General features: G+C 41.0%; 1 protein-coding gene across 2 annotated transcripts in view; it reads right to left on the bottom strand.

Annotated features, from left to right (window-relative positions):
• The window catches only part of CHCHD6 (coiled-coil-helix-coiled-coil-helix domain containing 6), a 109,295-nt gene that overhangs the window by 61,192 nt on the left and 24,616 nt on the right, over positions 1–23,487 (bottom strand). Inside the window, exons 5-6 of one of the 2 annotated variants that reach the window (XM_036391281.2) lie at positions 16,483–16,503; positions 11,080–11,163 (exon numbers count right to left, since the gene is read on the bottom strand). In XM_036391281.2, the coding sequence (XP_036247174.1) occupies positions 11,080–11,163; positions 16,483–16,503 (105 nt within the window). The remainder of the gene's footprint in view (positions 1–11,079; positions 11,164–16,482; positions 16,504–23,487) is intronic. The other variant, XM_036391283.1, reaches the window with a different exon arrangement.

Below are 23,487 nucleotides of genomic sequence, written 5' to 3'. Positions count from 1 at the left end.
TTTCACCTGTTTTTTAATGCAGCTGTTCTGCCTCCTCTACAGGGGCATTGAAGAGACACCTGTGCAGCTGGCAAAGAGGGAAGGCTCCAAAGAGAAGCCCAGAAGGACCACAGACCTCCAACCAATGGAGAGAGGCATTTTCACAGCAGGGCTATTAGGCTGTAAACATTAGCATGAAAATCCAACACCCACAGAGAGCAGGAGCAGCCACACAACTCCTTCATTGCCCATCTCTGGCAGAGACCGCTCTGGACACAGCCCTGGGGTAGGATGTCACCCATGGCCTCACACAGCCTTTGGGCACTACCAGCTCAGTTATGGAACTTTTCATTACAGAGTCCACGCACAGGAAAGGCAACAAGGCAGGTCTCACTTTTAGCCTATTAAACAATAATAGGAATATTTACTTATTAACATTAAATCTGAAAGATCTCACAATGTCTTGCTGCCAAGGCTTCTGAGGAACATAAATGGAAGAATGTCATATGCACAGTGTAGCACACATTCATAGGTGCAAGCTAATCTACTCAGAATTTAATCTCTAAACACAGTCTGACAGTAAGGATTATTGCATACAAGCAACAACAGACCTTGAACTTGGCATTAAATGAAAAGAAAATATAGGTAGCCTTAAAGTTCCAGAAGAAATATTTTGTATAAGAATCCTAATTATCAGGGGCTTGTAGCTCTAGCTGATAAACTTTGTAAGAAAAAGAGGCTGGGGAAACAGTGGTTTTTATAACTGGATATTTTTTTCAGGCTCATGGAAAAAACTGTATCAGTATTTCACCTGTATCTGGACAAGATCAAGCAAAAAAATTCAAGCTCTTCAACTAGAGACAGCTTGAGCTCAAGACAACAGGAACACAAAGAAGGGACAGAACAGGGGAACAACAGGAGGGAATAAAAGCAAACACCACAAACACTTCAGACCTGGAGGTAAATCCTCTCTCCACAGAAAAAAATGAACACACAAACTTAAAACCCAGCACTGTTCTGTTTTCAGCCAGCAAGGACAAATGCTGTGTTCCTCCCTGGGATGCTCTCACAGAAATCAACAGTTAGGACACTATTATGGGGGAATTTTTTTTGTTCTTCCTGCAACAAACCTTTGTCTCTAGCTGCAGGAAGAGCTACCTCAGTGCCACACGAATGAGTGATTAACCATCAGGCATAATGGCTTTTTGCTGCTGCATCTCAACAAATGACCTAAAGGTGAGAGGTCTCACACACTACGTTTAATTCCCTAAACAGCCAAAGGAAATTCTGTGGTATACATAACTATTATGAAAAATGATGTTAAAAAAATGCATATCCACGCTCAGACAGGCACACAATACAGCATTTTTACACGCCCATATGAGTCGTCTTCTCTGATCAAGAACCACAGTCCAGCCAGTTCAAAGCTTGCTGCATGTCAGGGCAAATTAGATGATTTCTGTGTACTGCCCAGTACATCATGAGACATCTCTGGGGAAAAAAAAAAATCCACAACCCAGGCACTCCTCAATTGACCCAGGCGTGCAAGCTCAAAGCAACCTTGCAGCTTGAAATTATGAAAGAAAAAATTTGGCTTCTGTTCAGAAGAATGGGGAGGCAGAAGAAAGGAGAAGGAATTAAGCTGGTTTTCTTATTAAAAGACCTGAAACACAGTAATTGGGAAGGAAAGAAAAGCTAGCTCTTCTCATAAAATAACCTAGCTATTACAAGTCTTCTCAAACCAGAGGCTTAGAGCTTTATCTCAGCTCCCACATTTTCTTCTCCCATCTCTTGCTCCTCCGTGGCCTCTTGGAGATGGGCACAGATTCAGCAGCCTCTCAGCATGTCCTGGGTCTGTGGCCATTCCTCACTGCTGCTGTCCTCTGTGCAGAGCAACATCTTTTACTTGCTGGACACTCCACTGCTGAACACCTACCAGGGCAATTTCCTTTCCACATTTGTTAGGGTACAACTCCTACATAGTTCTACTGCATATGAGACGTATATTTACTATTTTTAACTAAAACAAAACAAAATTAGCCATTATTTTATATTTATTTACAATGAGGCTAAAATGCAAATGGGTGAGTCAGGAAATCTTCATTTGAGCCAAGGTGTTTAATGGCAAACTGTGGCTGGGATCATCCTTGGGGCAGCAGAACATATGGGCAAACCACCAATTAACCCCAAAACCAAACAAACAAAAATCCACCCCTCATCTTCATGAAACCAGGAGATCCTGTGACAGGCAAAGCAAGTTTGCAGTGGCTGAAGACCTCACTGTGAGCCTGATGGTACACATCTATTTAAAAACATTGAACATGTTATTTACAAGCTACTTCTGAGTCACCCGGGTCTCTGGGAAACATGCATTATATGTTCAAGAAATTGGAGTAGCTCTTTTATTTATGTTTCTTTAAAATGACTGGCAGATGGGGAAAAAACCTTCAGAGAAGTGGCCCCAGGCTGTCATGAAACATGTATTTAACACACCCACAGTAAACTACTAAACACTTCAGAAGGTACAGCCGCTGTAAATATGGAGTAGTTCCTTTCTAAAGTCTGATCTTTGGACTACTTAATTCAGCACAAATTTGAGATCTTCCAGGGAGTCAATTTATAGAGTAATTATTAGCCATATTTTCCATTAACATGATGACAGTATATTCTGTAAGGGCAGAGCCATAATTTTAAGGACCTTTTCAAAACGAATCCCACTGTTGGCTTTATTTTTAAGTCACAATAGTAATGCCTTTTTCCTGCCACATGTAGAAGGACCACTGTGAGCTGAAATAGAAATCTCAGATTCCCCAAAGTCAGGCTCTTATGCAAGTGAATTCCACACACAGGGAAGTTTTGTCTACCTGAACCAATTTCCAAGACTAAGTCTAAATCCGGAATATCCCAAGAGAAGCACAAGCTTCAATCATCGAAATCCCAGCAGACACACTGAATCCAGCCTAAGGTCTGGAACACATTTAATCAATTCACTGTGCTAACTCTCTACAGCTTCATAAAATAGCCAATAGTGCAATAACAGGGCCAGAAATTAATTGTACACTGGTTGGTGAATTACACAGAAATAACAGGCAGCCGTGGTATTTATTGCAGCAGGGTGATGTAGTTGCTGTTGAGGTACAACTGCACCTCAGTAAAAACAGGTGAGAGACAGAGGGGGGGGGTGTGTGCCAGTGCTGCTTTCCATTAGAAAAGTAGCACTGCTTTTATTGGTAACAGTGTTATCTATACAAATATACATACACATATTTATAAATACCAATTCTGCTTATAAACAAGCATGTAAACAGCACAAAGAGGGAGGAATCAGAAATTTAAACTATTAGGCAATGAGAAAATGAATGGAATTAAAGGAAAATTGGGTTGAATAAAAAATGCCAAGGGAGGATATCAGAAATATTAGATAATGGGGAAAGCTCTCAGAAGTAAGACAAAAGAACCTCTTGTTTTGCTCTTTTTGGACAAGACTTGACAAATGCTCCAGTGTTGAGTTCTAACAAAGAGACAAGATCACATTCCAGGTCTTTTTGTTCTGCCTTTAACGAGTCTTCATAGTGATACACTGATGAGACCAGATACCAGATTGTTATCTAAATTCAGCTGCTAAATTCAGTGTTAAGACACTAAGTTCAAACCACACATTGCCACATTTATTTCACAAGTCGAGCCTGAGGATGGATTCCTCCAAGATGAAGCAGCCCATAAGCATCATTCTCTCCCTCTGCAGAGATGCTCTAAATGCCAGGGAAACAAAATCCCCGTAAGGCTCTGACAGTTCAGCACACAGACTGCAAAGGCATCTCTGCACTAATCCTGCAGGCTGAAGAGGAAGCAAACACTTAGCTGCTGTTTGCATAGAGGCTGCTTGTAATTTGATGTAATGCACTGTACAGCAGTCAACACATATTGAAGGGAGAACATACACACTGCAGAGAAGGCAGAGAGGCTGTGCTGACATCTAACACATTTTAGTTACCCTATTATAGATGTTCTTTGAGTTCATCAAATTACCAATCAATTTATCTGATCTCTAAAAGCTGTGTACTCAGGTATATTAACTACTAAACATCACAGGCTTTCAGCAAAAAAGCCATTAAATAGGTCAATTGAGCACAAGGTACTGGAAATCAGTTTGTGTGTTGGCCACCAGCAACAAGGAAAGAACCTGTCCCTGCAGACAGGGAGACTACAAGGAGCATTAGCCTCCTCTAAAGATGCTCTTCAGCCCTAATGGATGCCTGCAGACAACAGAAATCAGGGATGCTGCCCTCCCTGTCACGCTCTTACCCCAGCATGACATTTAATGTCTGAGAACAACTGAAAAGGAGACAAGGATGGAAGGTTGGAACTGGTTCAGATGATGATTTCAGATTCAGTTTGTTCCCATTCAGAAATTTAATTCACGCACAGGACAGGATCTCCCATCTCTAAACATCAAAGGCTGTGCCCTGGGAGACTGATAAGAGCCACTGGCACCTGAGAGCAGCAGCCACACAGCCCCAGCCAGGCAACCTGAGCAACTGGGAGTATCTGAATGATTAGGATGGATCTTGTCAACCCATTTCAGAAAACGACAGTGGGGATTATTCTTGTGTTCAGAAGATTAAATCAACAGTTTGATGAACTGGGTGCGTTGCTGTACTGCTCTACTGGCTTGAAAGGCAAACTGCTTTTTTGCATCATAGATGTTGAAAGCTCAAAGAAAGCATTGGTGGGTTTGTGAGAGGAAGGGTTTGCAGGAAGGGCTGGGTATGAACAGATAACTGAACAAATTGGATAAGAAATGAAAATGAAATTCTAAAGAATATTGTAAGGTTCAATTACAGAGATGAGGACAAGAAATTCTTCTGAAAGGGCAACACATTTTTTGAGACCAGAAGTTCATTTCACACTAGCTGTTCTTCCTCCAGGTACCCACAGCACTGGCTAGAGCAAGACTGTGACTAGAGGCAAACAAAGCAGCCCTTACACACATGGCAATAGCTCACATACAGCCCCAAGACATTACAGGAGAAAGCAAATGGTGTCAGTGTCACCTGCCAGGACATATCAACTCATTTATCAAAGGGCACTGAATCTTTAACTCCCACTGAGAGGGCAGAGGGTTTGGTTGGAGATAACACCTGAACAAAGCTTGTTTTTTCAAGGGTAGGCAAGTGATCCCTAGGTCTCATGGATACACAAGCCTGGCATCCCAACTCAAGGAATGGATTTCTCATCCCCTTCAACAGAAATGCCTCCCCATCTTTACCAGAAGACATCAATCTGTGCAGCCCCACAGAGTCTGTTTTAAATTGATGGTACAGATCCAACATGGATGTATTGTTCTGGAAGGCTTTTTGTTCAGGCTTCTATCACTTTTTTCTGCAGAAATTTTTATTGAGACAAGTCACCAGCCATAAACCAAAAATGACAGTGGACTTACATGTAGGGGTGACCTTGGCACACCAAAGTGGGAGACAGCTCCAAGAAGGACCAAGGCCAATAGGAATAACAAACAAAAATAACTTTGCCTCCCATTCTTTACACATCCTAAATGCTTTACAAACATGAATTAAACGGGAAGTACAAGGGCAAAAAGAGATTAATTTAAACAAACCAAACAAGATGAATGCCACACACAAAATTACAAGATTTGTGAAGTCAAGCAGAGAAAAAGGTGCAGTCAACCTTATTAATAAAAAAGGTATGTATTCAATGCATTCCTTTCCCACTTGCACAAATACTCTACAGCTTATGAATACCTCTTGTGCTACTTACTGCTCTGAAAAACTACAAGCAGAAAAACGTTGCATATTAATGCACCCAGTGCTCACAGCAGTCCACAGCCGCCTAACAAGAGATAACGTGGGAGCTGGAGCTTAGGAAAATCCAAACAAAGAGGAGGCATCATCTACAGCAAGGAGTTTCACTTTATCTTCCAAGATTACCTTCAGCCTTTCTCTGCCATTTCACACCACTCCAAAGCACTGCCCGTGTTTTTGTTGCAGTGTAGCACTGCCCTTAGCTTTTGTCAGGTTAAACTCAGCAAGAGGCCAAACAGCAAAAGGAGTAAAACAAATATTTACTTGGGAGAAAGTATACAACTAATATGCTAAGTGAAATCTCCTGGCATCTAAAGGGTTCCAGGAGAGACTGCACTTCTTTCTTACAACATTTTTTAAAGGACCTTTCTACTACTTGGAGAAAGCAGGAGAAAGCATACACAGAATCCCCAATAAAAATCCCAGTTCTGAGCAGTGTATATGTTACCTATTTACCATAACCTGCCTCCATCTCCCTCCCTGCTTCTCAGTAACAAATAAATGCATGAAAAATCATCATCTTGAGCTTCTCAAGTTGAGTGTGTCTCAGGTTCTCCCTACAGATTATTAGTCTAACTCTCAGTCTTTCTACCCAGAGGAACACTACAGTACAAAACCTCATTCAAAACAGTTGAGAGAAGACACACATTTTATGAAATAATTCAAATTACATGGATGAGGTGTAAAATTACTGGAACAAGTCAGAGTTAGAAGTTTAACCACTTATAATAAATTAGCCCGGTCTCATTACTGGATTACTTATTGGAGATGAAACAGTCACACTGGAAACACGGTGTGGAATGGAATGTCTGTATCACCAGCTCCAACCCTGCAATCACACCCAGTCACGCAAGAAACAGTCAATTCAAAGCAGCTTCCCCTCTCATTTTCCTGATTACCAAAATATTTCAGCACCCCAAAACATAAACATACATGTGACCCAAGAGACAGAAACACACAACTACAACACACTATCAGAGTTAAAGTGAGGAAGATGAAGGGTTTTACCAGTGTAATGATCCTCTGCAAGGAATTTGTTCAATAAAATTTGATTAAAATAATCTCTAAGAGGCATGCACCACACTGCAGGCAGAACAAAGCCCCACCACCTCTTCCCACACACACAACCCCTGACAAACTGACAAGGAAGGGTGCAGTGGGAAGAATATTCCCAGCAACTAATCCCAGCATTGCCTTAATCCCAGTACACCCACTGTATATATTCAAGTCTGCACTCAAAACAGAGGAATGCTGCCAGTAGCAGCAGTGTGTGGCATTTGCTCAACACAAGTCAGAAGTGCAAATCAAGTGTCAGGCACTACAAAGAAACAGAGAACCAAACAGTGATTCTGACACAGCTGCCACACACGCTCACGGTCCCCCCGCATACCGAGCGCTGTGCGCACAGTCCTGGTTCACAACCCTCTGAGGATTAAACACGTGAGGAGAAGTTCCAAAAATGACTGGCCAGGATGGTCAGAAGCATTTGGGACAAATACCCCATAACCTTGCTTTGATCACAGAAGGGGTGAGGTCGGAAGGGACCACAGTGGGCCACCTGGTCCCACACCTCCCTGTTCAAGCAGGGTCATCCCAGAGTACATGGCACAGGATTGTGTCCAGATGCTCCCTGACTGTCTCCAGTGAAGGAGACTCCACAGTCTCTTTTCCCATCAATTCAGTTCTTACAGTTATCCCTGGACATTCAGTCACAGGCAGGAGCAGCACACTGAACTAGATGGATCCTCACTGTGACACAGAACTGCTGCATTGTCTCATTTCTTCCACTGCTTTAGTAGAAGATGCAGGGAAAACCCCAAGAGCTGAAATACTGCAATCATTTTTTCATACATGCCTTTTCCTGTGAAAATTTTAATAAGACTCTCTGGAGAAACTGAGTTTCTCAAGATCTGTTTGAAATAAGGTACACCTATAGTTCACCTCATGCAAAACTAAAGGCAAAGCCTTTTTAGCATTTTTATAGCTTTACTGTTTCACAACACTTTGCCCTCCCATTATAAGCTATTCCATCATATAGATGGAATAACTGAGATAGATGGACTAAATAATTGTTTCCAACTCCCAAAAGAGAAATGGCTATTAGAAAATGAGCAGGTTTTTCCTTCCAATTCTGTGCTCTGTCCAGTAGATTACAGTACTCTTTCTAAGATTACCAAATAAAAGGATAATGTAGTCACACAATCTGCTGCATTCAAGGGAACTACTGAGTTCAATTCTGGTCAATACATCTCAAAGACAGAGCTGCTAGGGGGAAAGAGCCAAAAGACAAACAAGTAGAATGAGAAACCTGGAAAAAATCATTCACACAAGCAGAGGCTGAAAAGGTAAGGACCTCACAGTTTAATGGAAAGGTAAAAGAGGGAAAAGAGGTCTGCAGATAATGAATAATGAGGAGAATTTCTTTTATCTCTTTCACATAAAAAGGATATTAAATGCAAAAAAATATTTGAAACTGATAACAGAGAATTTATAGAGTATATAAGTTAACCTGTGGCACACACTTCCACATGATGTTGGAGGCACAGAGCTAAACAGGGCTACAGGAAAAATGCCTGAGATGCACAGAAGAACAATGGCACTAAATCAACTTTCAGTGAATAAAAATACTGAATGAAAATAAACTCTTGTGCAGCCGGGCAAGTGTCTGCCTCCAACTGACAACATTTAGGAAGACTCTTCTCAAAACTGCTCTCCAAAAGTTTTCTTTGTCACTTTGTTTTGGTGATGTGTTTTTTTTCTTCTTCCTTCAAAGCCTTTACAAACTGACCACTGTCAGAGGAAACAGGATAGTCTCTGTGTTTGATTCACTGAGCAGCTCTTATGTTGTAAGGAGTATGTAACACAATTACTCCTAGCATCCTACTGGGAAGGTACTGAGTTTTTAACATCAATAGTTCAAAACGTGCTTCAAAAACAAATCTTTAAGTCTCCTGCTGAATCCTGTTATCATGCAGAAGTGGGGACAAAACCAACCTGGGCACAGGAGGGGAGAAGAGAGGGGAATTCCTGATAGCCTGATTCTTAGAAGGAGAAATTTCAGCTTGCTAACTCCACACTGAGCCATATTCATTCACTCCCAGTCAAACACCTCTGAACTACCAGTGACCACACTTCAAGTCACCATTCCCTTTTAAAACAGCAGAGAAAGCAAAATTCTATTTCAGAGCTCTCTCCCACCATCCCCTTACTGAGAGCTTTTTTCTAATATTGACATACACATACACAGATATATAAAAATATATCTAAGCCTGTGTTGGAAAGCTTTAGCACAGCGGAAGGAAAAAATATATAAATAAATGTCAAGGTCTGCGTGTATTCAACAAATAAAAGCAGAATTATATAAAAGCAACAGCTAATAAAAAAGATTGTTCTGTGCTGCATTTTCCATCTTTCCAACCATTATAGGAATAAAATTATCCTCAGAGAAGATCAAAAACCTTTTTCAAAACTAATACAATTAAGCTTTATTACACTGTTTCAAGTACATTTCTCTCCTTTCCCTTCTAGCCCCCACCACCTCCCACTCCAATCCAGACTAACGGTTGGAGGCATTCTTCTATTTTATTACCAGCAAAATGCTAGTCTTTAAGGGTCAGAAACTACCCAGTGTTTCAAGAAAGGAAAGAAAACCTGTTCTTTTTATCCATTTGCTTTTGTACACATAACAACTAGAAGATAGTTTCTCTGTAGCTCTGCAGTTTGAATAGGACTATGGGCAGCTCACCCCACTCCCCCAAGAAGATCCCACACTAAAATACCCATCACGTTGTTTATAAAGGTGTCCCTGTAGCAAGGGACGTGGACTTGAAAACACAAATGACAACAAAAGATTTCAAAAAGAGGACAATGAAGCCTGGACACAGACTTCTCCCCACTCCACTGTCCATAAAGGACAGGCTCACAGGTTTCCCCTGTAATTTCTGCTTCATGAAACCAGATCTGGAGAGAAGAACATAATAGAAGCAAACAGCATGGGATCAAGAAATTGCAAAAATTCCCTTTGCGTACGAACATATGGACAACTGTGATAATTAGAACGATAGCTGCTAGATTGTTTGCAATTTCACTGAACAATCCCCATTATCTAGAAATAGAATTTAAAATACAAATGCAACACTGAGTGGTAGTTTTAGTAGTTTATTTTTAATGAATTGTACGGATTAAAGTGTTGCAAAATTGTATTGTGTGAATTTGCTCACAGGCATGTTTTACCACTGATGGCTCAAAAATGCAGCATGGACAGTCATACAGTAGGAGGGAATGAAAAGAGGAATAGATATGCCAACAGCTCCCCACAGTTTCTATAATCTACAATTTTCCCATGTTCCATACTCACCATCCTGCTACATATTGGTAGTAAAACTGATTGATTTCTCAGTCTCTTTACAACCCACTCTTTTCATTGTTTGCACTTCTTTTTAGTCACATAACACAACTACAAGTCAAATGTATGCAACTCCCTGTCAGGAGGTCTAATTGCTTCAAATTGGAGAAGATTATTCTCCACATTTATTAAAAAATAAAGACTACTTATAACATTATTTCATTTTGCCAGGAAGTGAAGAACACATTAGTTCATAAGGAACAGCATGGCTGCTCCTATTTTTATGGCATCAATTTTTAAAAACTCATCATGGTAAACAATTAAACAGAGAAGCAAATCCCACGTTTAGGGGAGAGATTCAAATCCCTAAATGGATTTTCAAAGGTCATTTCAGGCTTAAAAGATGCTTGACAGTGTCTCTTTAAATCATGTTTATTTCAAAGGCTTATCCAGCAAGAAGCAGGCAGTGTACTGCAGCACCACTCTTTGAACTGTTTGGCTCCCCAGAGAAAAATTGTTAATACAACTTAATTCATATTTACAGCAAAATTTATGTTGTGGTGGTTGATTTTTTTTTTTTTATTAAGGAAAGGATTTTTAACAAAAGGAATAAAAACCAGGGCACTTGTTTGGTTTTTTTCAATTTAGCTTTCACCTAAATCCCATGGTAAAAAAGATAATAGAGTTTGAACTACCAGAAATCCTTTTTAAAAATCATCCCGTTAAAAAAACCTTTATCATTCAAACACAAATTGCTCAAAAGATTTGTACAGCTTTTTCATCCCTTACGTAAGGGTTGGGGGGCAGATAAGATCCTGTCAGCTGACAGTTCCAGGTTGCAGCACAGCACATTTTGGTTCTGTATCTTTTGGATCCACACAGATCCATGTCCTACCCCTGCAGGGGCCAGAAATGAAGACAACTCAGCCTTACCTTCTTCTCAATGCGGGCCAACTGCTCTTGGTAGAAGGCCTCTTGTCGCTTCAGGTCTGCCTCCCAGCCTTGCAGCCCCACAGCCTGGCAAGGACAACAAAACAGCAGCAGCAGAAGAAGAAATTAATAATAAACAATGTAGTACAAGGAAAGCACATGAGATACAGACTAAAAGGGACTTAAAAAAATACCTCTGCTCAGGACTCATGCACGGGATCCCCCTCAGTGGAAGTACATACCTTAAGAATTGCAGCTCGTTTTGAGTTATCCCCCAACCTTTGAAATGCTCTTATTAGCATCCTACTCAAACTCAAACCCTTGGTTTTACTTCTTATTAAATGAAAACATATAATAATAGAAAGGTGACATTTTCCCATTCCCTTTTTCAGAACTCCATCTTATCCATGTCTGTTTTTCCATGAATCATGACAGTCATTACTCAAATGTTCTTCCCCTTACCTTAAAAAAAAAAAATCAAACAAATCCCCTAAATCCTCCTCTTTATAAACCCTTGCCCCTTGGAGTGTCCAAAAGCTTCTAAGGATTAAATACTGCCCTACAACAGACATACATAGGACTATCCAGATAATTAAGTACCCTCTCCACATGCTCTCTGTGCATTCCCCATCAGTACCCTCAGAGTTCCTCTGGCTGGTGCTGTAAGAGGGAAGATGGCTGTCAAAGAATTTCTCTTCTATCTCACAAATTATAAGCATGGCACTATCAAAACAGTAAATCTGGTACTCATCAGCTAAACAGTGCTCAATTAAAAAAGTCTGTGTGGGCACAGCAACAGCTGTAGCCTTCTAGCTCCTTACAGCCAGCATCACTTAATTATATTCCCACTCCTAAACTGAACTAGCATTAAGAAAACACGACATTGATGGAACTGAATCAAACTTTTCAAGTTTAAAAATAACAAGCAACAACAGCAAGAAAAAATGACAGTTGTTCTACATCTCCCATCCCACCTCAAAATCTCTGGGGCCACGGAAGTTAACAGCAGGCAGAAGACCTTTCAAAACCAGAATGATTAGCCTGCTTAACATGGACACAAACCCTGCCAGGCCATAGCATCCCAGCAACATTCTCTTAACTTCTAATGATGGCACAACCACAGAAAATGCTGGTCCAACATGATTAAACAGCTGGGACAGAAATATCCCTGTGGGCTCAGACCTGTCATTTTACGGCCAAAAGCCATTGCTAACGAGAAAAATTACATCTGAAAGCAAGTTGCTGTGCATGTCCTTCTTTCTGCTCCCCTGCTGATGGAAATACAGTGGTATAATAGGGCTTAGAAGAGATTTTCATCTAGGCAGTGAGGGTGGTTGATAAGCAAGCAAGAAAAGGATTATATGAAATAGGAAGACTGTAGGGGTGTGGTGGTGATGCGGGTTTCTTTGTTTGTTTTTAAAGCAATATTTTGGTTTCCATGTTTGCTATCCCAGAAAATGGGGCCAGGATAAGGCACAAGCAGTAGAGACTCATAACTAAATCTTCTCTGTCTCAAAGGCACTTGATTAAAAGCAAAATCTCTGGCTGTGCTTTAACCTATAGCTGCTATACTACTTCCCACCTGCTGGAACAGGATGGGGAGAGGGATGAGAATGAGCTGCCCCACACATGCAGCCTGACAAAAGAGATATCACAGCAACAACAGGGGCACCAATGGGCACTTTGTAAGCACCAGAACTAGAACCATTTTCTGGTAAGAGAACCATGGCTGTTCCTCTGAGCCAATCTTCTACACAGTAAAGAACGAAGCAATTTCAAATAAAATGAAACAGATGTAAGAAGGTGGGGTGGTCTGGTGGACGGCCAAAAGATCCCAATTCTCCTGCAGGTTTTCTGCATAACGCCCATAAAATCAGATTACTCCACAAGTGGCTGTATTTCCTTAAGAGGAAAATAAGTAAGGAAGAGAAAGAAGAGTAAGACAGTACTGACCCCTCTGCATGACTCAGATGGAAGCTGCATCATATAATGGATGGAAAAAAGAAATAAAAGAGAGTCAAATAATAAATTCTTATAAACTCAAGAAAGTTTCTGTTTAATCTAAATAATTATGTATTTGTGCTAGTCTCCTGGGATAGTGGATATTCTGGAAGTACAAAATCAATAAATGTAACAATACCAGTGCTCAAGAGGCTTTATTCTGTTTCTGGCAATACATGGATCCCAAACCCACACACTCACTCAACTTTCCAACTTGTGAGTTTGCCAGACTTATGCACCAAGAAATCCAGCACATATATCCTTACAACCCCTCTGGAAGGGAACACAAACCAAACACCTGATCTCTCAAGTAGGGTGCTGAGATGCAGACATGTTAGAGGTGCTGCTCTGCACAATGACAACCCATGCACTGCCAAGCTGGCCTTGAATAATGGCAGTGAATAATGCCTCTACAACCATGCACCCTGCAGCACACAGGCATTCTGTTAGTCACTTCCCCTGGGTCTTGCAAAACTGAGGTCGAAGAACCAAAACTGGATCTCCTAACTGCAGACTGTAACCTCACAGTACTCCCTCAAAGTAATTTCTCCCATATTATCCCCCATTGTCCCACTTATCACCCATAATGAATGATGAACCAGGGGTTACAGAGAAACCTTGTACTTGCAACACAAACATATTTTCAATGCCTTGCTTGTTTTCAAGATCTGCTGCTGTTTCAGTGCATTGAAGTATGCAGAGAAACACTCTATTTGTGACAGATCTGCTTCAAAGTTGCTTTCTGTTTCCCTCTATCCCCAGCTGTTATTACTAAAAACTTTAGCACAATTTATGATGATGTTTGAAGTACAAACAGTATAGTAGAGCATGTGTCATCTGAAATATTCACTGTTCCAAACTGGGTTAGGCAGCTAGGGACATTTTGAATGAATATAGGATATTTATTAAGAGTTCCCCTAGTCCTGCTGCTTATTCCCTACCTGAAGTTAGAAGCCTGTGATGTCCCAGACAGAACTGGATGCTATGATTACAATTTCACAGGGGATTGAGATTGCAAGTGCCAAACAAAGCATCAATAGACTTTCTGAAAAAAGGCCTTTAGAACTAAAAGGAAGGAGAAGGGAAAACATGCATGATAACACACTGATTTGAAAATCAGATATCAGAAAGCTGCATTTCACTTCCAAGCTGCACAACTATACTGGAGCTTGAACATATTGTGCAAGAGGTGACCAAAGCCCAGACATGACATCTAGGATGTGTAGAACAGATAGTGTGATGTCCAAGAAGTATGAACACAGATCCAAAAGAGAGACAGGGAAGAAAGGACATACTCAGCTACAAAACACAGAAATGAACCCAAAACTTAGAAAAGGGGATGTATTTCTATAAGAATATGTAGGCAATTGGCCATTGCCTTCTGTCCAAAAGCTAGATATAAGATGCATTCAAGAAATGCTCAAGAATCCCCTGTGATGGTGCCAGAATTTACAAGGATTATATTCTTCCAAAAGGACAGCAAAGGCATACTACTAACATGCTTCTACAGCTTCCATGGGCATGGATCCATGGACTGGTTGGTGCTCTTTCAAATTTTTCCTCTGCTTTATCTTCCCATTTTTTCTGCAGCCCAAGGTTTTTCAGGTTATCTCAGTGCTGCCTTGAACAGTGACAAAGAGCCAGGGCAGAGTTATGTGATTCTCTGACTCTTTCTCTCCCTTTATCAAGTAACCCATTTACAAACAAACAGTGCAAGCACATTTCTAAAGCTATACATTATATACTGGCTCAACTAAAGGATTCAAGCACTGGCCTGAGAGCTGACAGACAGGCCAAAAGAAATATTTTACAAGCTCCTAATTGAAGTAATGAAATATTATCAGTTCATTCTCTATGAACAAAACCAGACATGGTTTTAGCCATGTCCTGAGCTGACACCAACATGCCACACATCAGACTGTGCAACTGATCCAGAGCTGGGCTTCACTCTAGCTACAACCATTCCCAGACTAGCTTTGGCTTTGTTGCACCCTAAAATATCACTACACTTTTATTATTTTTAATCACAGTCCCACCTCATCACCTTGTTAAAAATGAAAACTAGGGCAGAAATCTGTTTGGAAAAAAAAAAAAAAGGCTTATTGGCAGGGTCAGATGATAGTAAGGAACGTGGCACCTGGGAATAAAATGCAGTGTTGGCACAGCCCACAGCTGACAGCTACCACTGAGCTGTCTCTCTCCTCATTACTGTTTGGCTTCTGGGATTTGGGAAGACTCTTCTGGAGAACAGAAAACCCAAAAACTCTTTGTCTACAAAGGGCAATTCAAGCTAGAAGGAAAGGTCCAAACCTCAGCCTATGAATACTTCCTAAAAGCAAGTCACAGCACTTGGCAAGATTACTGCAAAAATATTTATCTTCTTGGCAAAGCACTTCCACCACTCACAGACAAACTAGCAAGATGATGCCTAGATAATCAGTCAGAAGCAACACAGGGAAATAAGCTACAAGGATAAAGCAAAGGATCTCAAGTCTATCAAATGCCTAGTTTCTACATCATCCTGTCTTTGCTGAGAGGAGCTATCAGCTTCCCCCAAAGGTACAGTTACATCTCTGCAGCAGCACAGCAGAGATGTTTTGGCTGGGCACCTCAGCTCGCCACACTTCACAACTGCAAATTCTAATACCTCATGCTTTCCCAAGTCTCTTCCAGTCCTGGTAGCAGTCCAGGTGGCAGGGGAGAAAAACAAATGCTATTAAGGACTCCAAGATGAGAAGAAGGAATTGACAGAAATTCACTGAGGAACAGAGCTAACTCCAAAATTAGCTAGCTGGCATGTTCCTGGCCAAGTCTAAAGGGAATGGCAGAGCTGAAAGGGCAACACTGAAATAGTAAGAGGCAATTTGTGTACTTCATACCCAAGACTGAATAGCAGAACTTTACAGGGAGGCTTGTACCAAGCAAGTAGCCATGGGGGAGCCTTGACTTAACCTCCACTGGCATCAGCAGAAATATCACCATTACTGTGGAGCTGTCTGCAATCACTATTCCAGACACAGGGCCTACAAAATCACTGGCTTTTTGTCCTACCTTTCATTCTATTGAAGGCAGGTGACCAGGCTCTATTTCAGAAACCAGATGCAACTCATGGCCTTAAAAAGCAATACTGGTATAACCTTAATTTCCTCCTGTTTCTGCTACTCTCTTAGCCAACAATACACATCACCAGATCAAGTTTGGTTTCAGCAGCTGTAAGCTACACAAAAGGAACCAGTGAAAATCTTTATGGAGGAAATAATATGCAATTTTCTAGCTGAACACCTTTTAAAATGTAATGACAGAAAATAAAATCCTGCATCTGTGCTCAGCAATAACAATCTGTACATGCACAGTAACAACATGACACTTGGAATAAGCAAGATCCAGACAAAAAAGAGAGCTTACCCAGGCATCCAAATCCACAGGCTTGGAATAAAGACAGCACAAGATAGAAAGGAAGGGAAAGAGAAGAAAAAGAGTAATCAGTGATTTTTGGAGCTGCCTGCTGCTGTGCACTATAGCTTTTAAGATGACAAGTTTAGAAAAGTTCCTTTAAAATGACAAGCATCTTAAGCAATGCAGTGCTGTCCCCTGTTGGGAACTGTGCTGTTAAAGCAAAACAAAAGCACATGCACCCCCTAAACCAAAACCAGAGCAAAGCCCCCACAGCCTGCTGCAGGACCCCCATTTAGGGTGGGAGGTAAGCCAAGGAAGCTGGGAAGCAGCCAGTTCCAGGAGCCATGCAGGGTGCTGCATGTGTTAGAGGTGCTGATACACAACATGCACCAGCGAATGTGCCAGTGATGGGCAGACTCAAAAGGAGGTGATCAACAACTGTGCTGCTTCCAATTACATGCCAAGAACAAGTAATCTTTTAAAGGACATTTCTGAATGCACAAGCTGACCTACATAGCAAGTCATCTTCTGCCATGGACAATTTCAGAGTGATTCCTAACAGAAGGCCAGTTGTCTGATCAGGTTCCCAACCAGATTCCCCTTCATAGGCAACTGAAAACCTCTTGAGTGCAGAGTCCAAACCTCTGTCAAAGCCAAGCTGCCTCCACCTGCTCCTTTTCTTTAGCCCACAAGCCTATTTAAGTGTGCAGATAAGCAGATAAAACAGGCTGCAGTATTGCCTCTTCTTTACTTGCTACTACTTTTTACTTACACAGTAAGCCAGCAGCAGCAAAGCAAGTACAAGATGATAAACGTTTCATGCCCATAACCCCTCCTTTTGAATCCAAGGCATTTATGAGGCAGGCACAGCTCTCATTTGCTGTCAAGAGCTGCAAGCCTTCCCTGCCTCTGAGGGCTACCTTCAATCAGCAGCACATTGGCTAAGCAGGAACTTCAGAATGGCTGGCCCTTTTTCATTATGATTATTTATTTGAGGGGAGTTGGCAGGGCACAAGGAACTTTCCTCTTGGTCATAGTTCACTGCCAGAGGGAGCAGACAGTGGAGGGTAATGTTTTTATGGGATCTGTCATCATTTTAATGGCACACAGACACTACTTCATGTAACTGAGGGATGATGTGTTATCAGATATGTGTGTCGTCCATCCTCATCCTTTGCACCAGCTTAGAGGGTTGGAATTGAACATCTACATTTCAGCTGAGGGAAGCCAATCCCCCTTTCTGCAGACAGGTTTGATATAGCAGCAACAAGTCCTTGGCCAAACAAACCAATACACAACAGGTGCTTACTGGTAATCACTGACCAATCCTGACAAAAGCCTGGTTTGAGTAACATTTTTCTTCCTGATGATTTTTACAGTCAGGACAGATGAGTTTAATTTCATTTTTACATTTTAGCAATTACAGGTCTGTCCATCCTCAGCAGATGGACAGGAGGAACACAGCACTCTTCATGGTGCCTGCTATTATTTCAGCAGGTAGGTCATGCACACCACTAAATCTTTACTGGATGTACATCTGTCATCCCTGGGTGCCTGAGCCATGAAATGACATACATTGCTGGTGGACAAACACTCACATGACAAAATAAACAAAAGGTACTAATTCAGTGACACTGGACAGGGGCTGAGAAACGAGAGCAAGGAGAAGGAACGGCCCTATCACCAATATGTGCCCCATAAGATACTATGTACAGCAGCAGAATCAGGGTTTTAGAGAATATGACACTGTTACTAATCACAGAGCATCTCTTCTGCAGTGCTGCCAATACTCTAATTCTGTCAACCTTCAGGAGAAGGAAAAATTATTACTCCAAGAATAGGAATAGATACACTCCACTGAATGGAAACAGGAAAATTAGGATGTGTAGTAGTACAAACTGCTGCATTGGAAAAAAAACCAACTCTGACTAAATAAAATACACTAATAAAACAATATAAAAAGGAAAACTCAAGAGGGCTACTGGTTTAAGTTTTGCTAACTTCTAAGCCTGTGCCAAGATGTCTTTGCAGACCTGCATTTACCAGCCTTGGTAACAATAGACACAGCTTATCCATTAATCTTTCTGAACTTTAGGCAATCCATTTAAGAAATGAGCAATATCTGGTTTCCTTGCTTCCTAAGCAAGCTTCACTTCCAGCTCCCAGATGGCAGCTTACAAGTTTTATAATTCCAGCCCTGGGATACAAGTCATCTTTCAACACCCTTGGTCAATACTCCTGAACTCTTCTGTTGAAAAGGTTTTGTTTTCCTCTTCCAGATAACTCACTGGACAGCAACCACAGGAACCAGAATAAATACTGGACTTAATTGTCTGGGGTCAAAACCCAGTCAAGACATTCCTCCTAACTGTATCAGAAACAAAAGGTTACTGAAACAGGACCTCAGGCCAAACCAGCAGCCTCTGTCCAAGGGATTCATACAGACACTTGGAGAAGACTCTGGCTGGATATGGGAACTACAGGAGTAATACATCTGTGCTTCTGCAAATTCCATATTTAAGCATTGATTATTCCCACATTTGCATCAACAGTCCAACTTCCAATGGCATCAAGAAAACAGCACCAAAATCGTATTTCACTCCTAAGGGCAATTCCCAGCTATTTTTCCCAGACTCACTACACTACATCAGCCTTACGCATCATGCACACCACTCAAATCTGTCACACTCTGGGGAAATGCAAAAATGGCAGTGAGCAATCAAAACACAGCTCTGTGACTGGCAGGGAGGGAGGAAGGATCAGCACAGGGCAGCGGCCTTTGGAAGGACAATGCCTTTGTTACCTGACTGGAACCAGCTTCCCCCTGAAGTCCATTTTCCTTGCCACAGTCAAGAACTGTCACAGAACAGATTGCACTGCAGTGTGACCAATGACTCAGAAATCCAGACTACCAGCTTGGTAAAGATCTCCTACTTAAGAACTCAACAGAGAGTATTTTTAGGGGCACTGCCAGCTTCAGGAGCGGAAGATAGAGTGGGAGATGCAAGAAATGAGAGGCAGCAGGTGCCCAAAACCCAAGGCAGCTGTTGGCAACAACTTTTACATTCATGTCAGTATCTGAAGAACTCTGCAGCACATATTCCAACATCTTGATGACCAGACTTCATCACTGAATGAGCAAACAGTCACTTCTTCCTAAAGCAGTAATCCAGCTCTAAATTTATCATGGTCCAGAATGATAGGAATTCAAGTATTTGAAGAATATATCTAGACATTCAGTATCCACTCCAGATTCTTCAACTCTTTTCAGTTTAGTGAAAAATTGAAGCAGTATGAATATTAAATGTAATGAGAGTCTGAGATATAACCAACTGACAATGGAGAAGGAGAAGGAAGAGTCACTGAACAGCAATCAATTTTGAGGAAAGGCTGCGATGAAATTGCTCAACTCTAATGCATACAGACCATACACAATTCTATAAACATGAAGATGGGAAGCAGCCAAAAAACCTTGGCCCTTTTATGATTCAGGGACAACTGCATCCTAATGCTTATGGCACAGCTACAAATAGGTTTGCAATGGTGACGTTTCATGGTTTTCATTTAAAACAAAATTAAGAGAAACCTATTTTATAAAATCCAAAGAAAACCATCTGCTTTCATTGCTTGCTTTAATACTCCAGCCCATTTCCACATTCTCCTTTTCCCATCACCGTTTCTATACAAGCACACATACAGTTTTCATTTTGCAGGCTGCCAAAAGACAAGGCATTCAATGGTTTTAGAAATCTTGCAGAGCATAGGTTTTCTAGAGATGTATGCTCAAGATGCTTACTTTTGATAGTAGGTGAGTCAACTTGCTCTTAATTTTTATCTTCTTGCTTAAATTCCTACTCTGCCTATTAGACTTAAGAATCTTCAAGTCCCTGGCCAATTTAGGACAAAAAAAACAAACCAACAACCAAAACTTCAAGAAAAGATGTCATGAAACTTTGTATTAATTATGACTTTTGATCCCAGCATATATTTCAGACTGAGTCAATGAGGTATTTCTTGTAAAGCAAGAAACAAAGGCCACTCAACTCTTCTTGGATTATTTCTAGCTCATAACCATTAATGCAGACTCCCATTACACCACCCTAAGGGTGGCATATGGCTTTCTAGGGATAGGACAGACGGGGGAAAATAACAGTTATGCATGCCTACCTCCCAATCTCACTGCTGTGCCTGCATAGGGGGACAGAGCTCTCTCCTGCCAGATTCCTAAATACCAAATATATTAACTTTGGAGTCAAACATAGTACCTCATACACCACCAGTGCTTTGGAAAAAATCAAGATGGCATTCGTAATCAACCCAAGTGCCTCCAAGCAGTAAAATTTATGAATCCTGTGTGTTCAGATGGAATTCCCTTACCACATTTGCTCTCAGACACCACACAGAATTTTTACCTGCCCCTGAAAAAAACAGATATTTGTAGGCACCAACCATAGATACAGGCCAGCACAGTAAAATGAATACAAATTTCGTGCCATCAGATTAGAAACTTTTTTTTTTAATTTCAAAGTTATTATTGCAAATACTTTACCATTTAAAAGAAATGCAGTTGACTTTGGGGCTGGTTTTTAATACAGAGAGACTGTTGTAATTACATGTTTTGTTAAGAAAATTCTTGAAAGCCTTCAGCCACAGTCATGCATCCTCTGTCTGTCTATGAATTCTTCAGCAGGTGGACGATCAGGTGCACTTTCAAAAAACACAGTTTGCTTTTATCCCTTTGACAGCCTTGTAAATTTTCCTCTTTTCCCTGCTCCTTCATTCCAGACATACACAAAGCACACTTTACACAGCCTTACAGGGTCACTATCATTCTGGGGGCAGATTCCAAGCTACTTGCCAAGGTGTGTGTGGGAAAGACAAACAGTAATTAACATTTAGTATAAATCATGTGGATTACAATGCCTTGGAAGGACCACATAAAGCATAGGGGACTCAAAATAAATGGTCTGGGATAGTCCACATATATAATCACACTTGTAGTAAGGTGTTACCTAAGAAGTAAAAACACATGGAAAGAATAATCAGAGACTACCCAGGAAATTAAAAGCACAGAAGTGTGGAACTTGATCTCACAACCTCCCTTATTTCTCCAATCACTTAAGACACACAGGCAGTCAGCAGTAAATTTCCCAACAACCAATTCTGCAAAGGTACCTCCATCTTCACCTGCAGCATTGCCCTACTTCCTAAGCCACAGTGTTATGAAAAGGCTGCCAATTAAGTTGTGGTTTTGAGCTACAGACAAAATGTCCACTAGAGACTCTGATCCTTGCTTCCAAAGCACTTGCAACCCACTGTGTGTTTTAGGAAGAGAATACACTGGCTCTCAAATACACACACCCTGGCTCCTCTCAAGGCTGTGATAAGAGAAAATGCTGCGTGGTTGCATCTTTTAATGAAGTCCAAGTATATAATAATGAAATCATCTGCAAAAAGAAGAGTGTAGATTCAGCAACAACAAGGATTTGAGGCTATTGTAAAACCTGCATTCTTTATTTTCACGTTGCAATCTCCAGGGCATGATTGTGTCAAGATCAACTCACAAATCTATGTCACTGCCAGCAAAATTCTGATTTCCATTTGATAGGACAATTTGCAAAGAGAAGTTTCCTCATTGTGCAAGTGCCTAATGTTTCTAAGAACTACAAGAATTCAAAGCTGATTCAATGACCATTTACTGGGCAATGCAACACACTCTTGCTTAAGGCAGATGGTTTGTAAAATTCAGGAGGAGAGCATTCTCTCTTTCTTTGAAGGAGCAGTACCTGGAAGTCTGTCAACAAGGATCATGAACCAGGTGTTGCTATGGTCAAGAAGAAGGTGGAGCAGGAAGAGTTAAGCATTCTGAGAAATTTTCCTTAAGAAAAGAAAACATTTTGCTGACAGCAAAGTTCCTAAAGCTCAAAAATTATGTCACATGCTAAGGAACCGGAAAAATATTTATTTCTGGACCTTTTAATCAAAAGCAAGAAGCTTGAAATTTAGCTTTAAAATAGTGTATGCTCTAAATATAGCAGTCAGATGACCTGAGAGAGCCAAGATTCATGTTCTATGAGTTTGCAAATTTAAAGAGTCAATACAACATAGTATCACAGAACCCTAAAGACAGATTGCTGTATTTATTGTAGTACATACTAGTTAGAAACATATCTCCACTCTGTTTGCTCTGTAATTATAGTTGGGACACATACAATAATTTATTTTCCTTAGACTTCTTCTGTATGTTACACCTCTAAAGTCAATGAAAGTAATTTTAAGAACCTGTTGATTGATTGATTTATTGATCAAATAAGTTGGCCAGTGCAATAGACTGGAAATAATCAGACAGGCAAGTGATCTGATAAATATTCCTGGAGTCCAGTCACTATAGGCACTGAAAGTCAGCAGAAAAGAAACCCTCAAAGGCCAGTTCAGGCTTCTTATAGAATCTATACTAACATTTGGGCCTAAAGCTTTATTCCTCATGCAGGCCTGCACGGTCAAGTGTGCTCCCCAGCCAAATGTTTGAGATAACTCTGCAGAATCCAGTGTTAGCTATCAAATTCAGCAGAAGCAATTGGTAAAAGCAGGTCCTATCACCAGAAACAATGTGAGAAGAAAGGGAGGTAGCTTTAATCAGGAAGCAGACACTTCTCTCTGACCAAGGGCATAAAAGAAACTCAGGCAGAGAATCATCACTCACAGTTTCCAGTGCTGGCAGCTGTTTTTTGGTGATTCTGTGGTCAGACTTCACCAAAGCTTCCACTGAGCTCCAACTGCAAGAAGCAGCTCATGCCCCTGGCCAGCCCTGAAAACCACAAACTCATCTATCAAGTACTGACTGAAATGGCCTATTTTTTTTTCCTTCAAAATTTTTAATTGCAATTTAATGAGGTTTTCAAAGAAGCATGTTGGCAGCTTATCATAAAACTAAGCTGAACACATCTTGTACTCCTTTTACTCTGTCCACTCAGTTGTGTGAAGAACTGTCATCCAACTCAAGCAAGAGGCAAA

The sequence above is a fragment of the Molothrus ater genome, chromosome 11, assembly GCF_012460135.2.
Source record: "Molothrus ater isolate BHLD 08-10-18 breed brown headed cowbird chromosome 11, BPBGC_Mater_1.1, whole genome shotgun sequence".
In the NCBI taxonomy this organism is placed as follows: domain Eukaryota; kingdom Metazoa; phylum Chordata; class Aves; order Passeriformes; family Icteridae; genus Molothrus; species Molothrus ater.
Note: the sequence above shows the minus strand (reverse complement) of the source record. Positions and strands in the feature narration are given on the sequence as shown.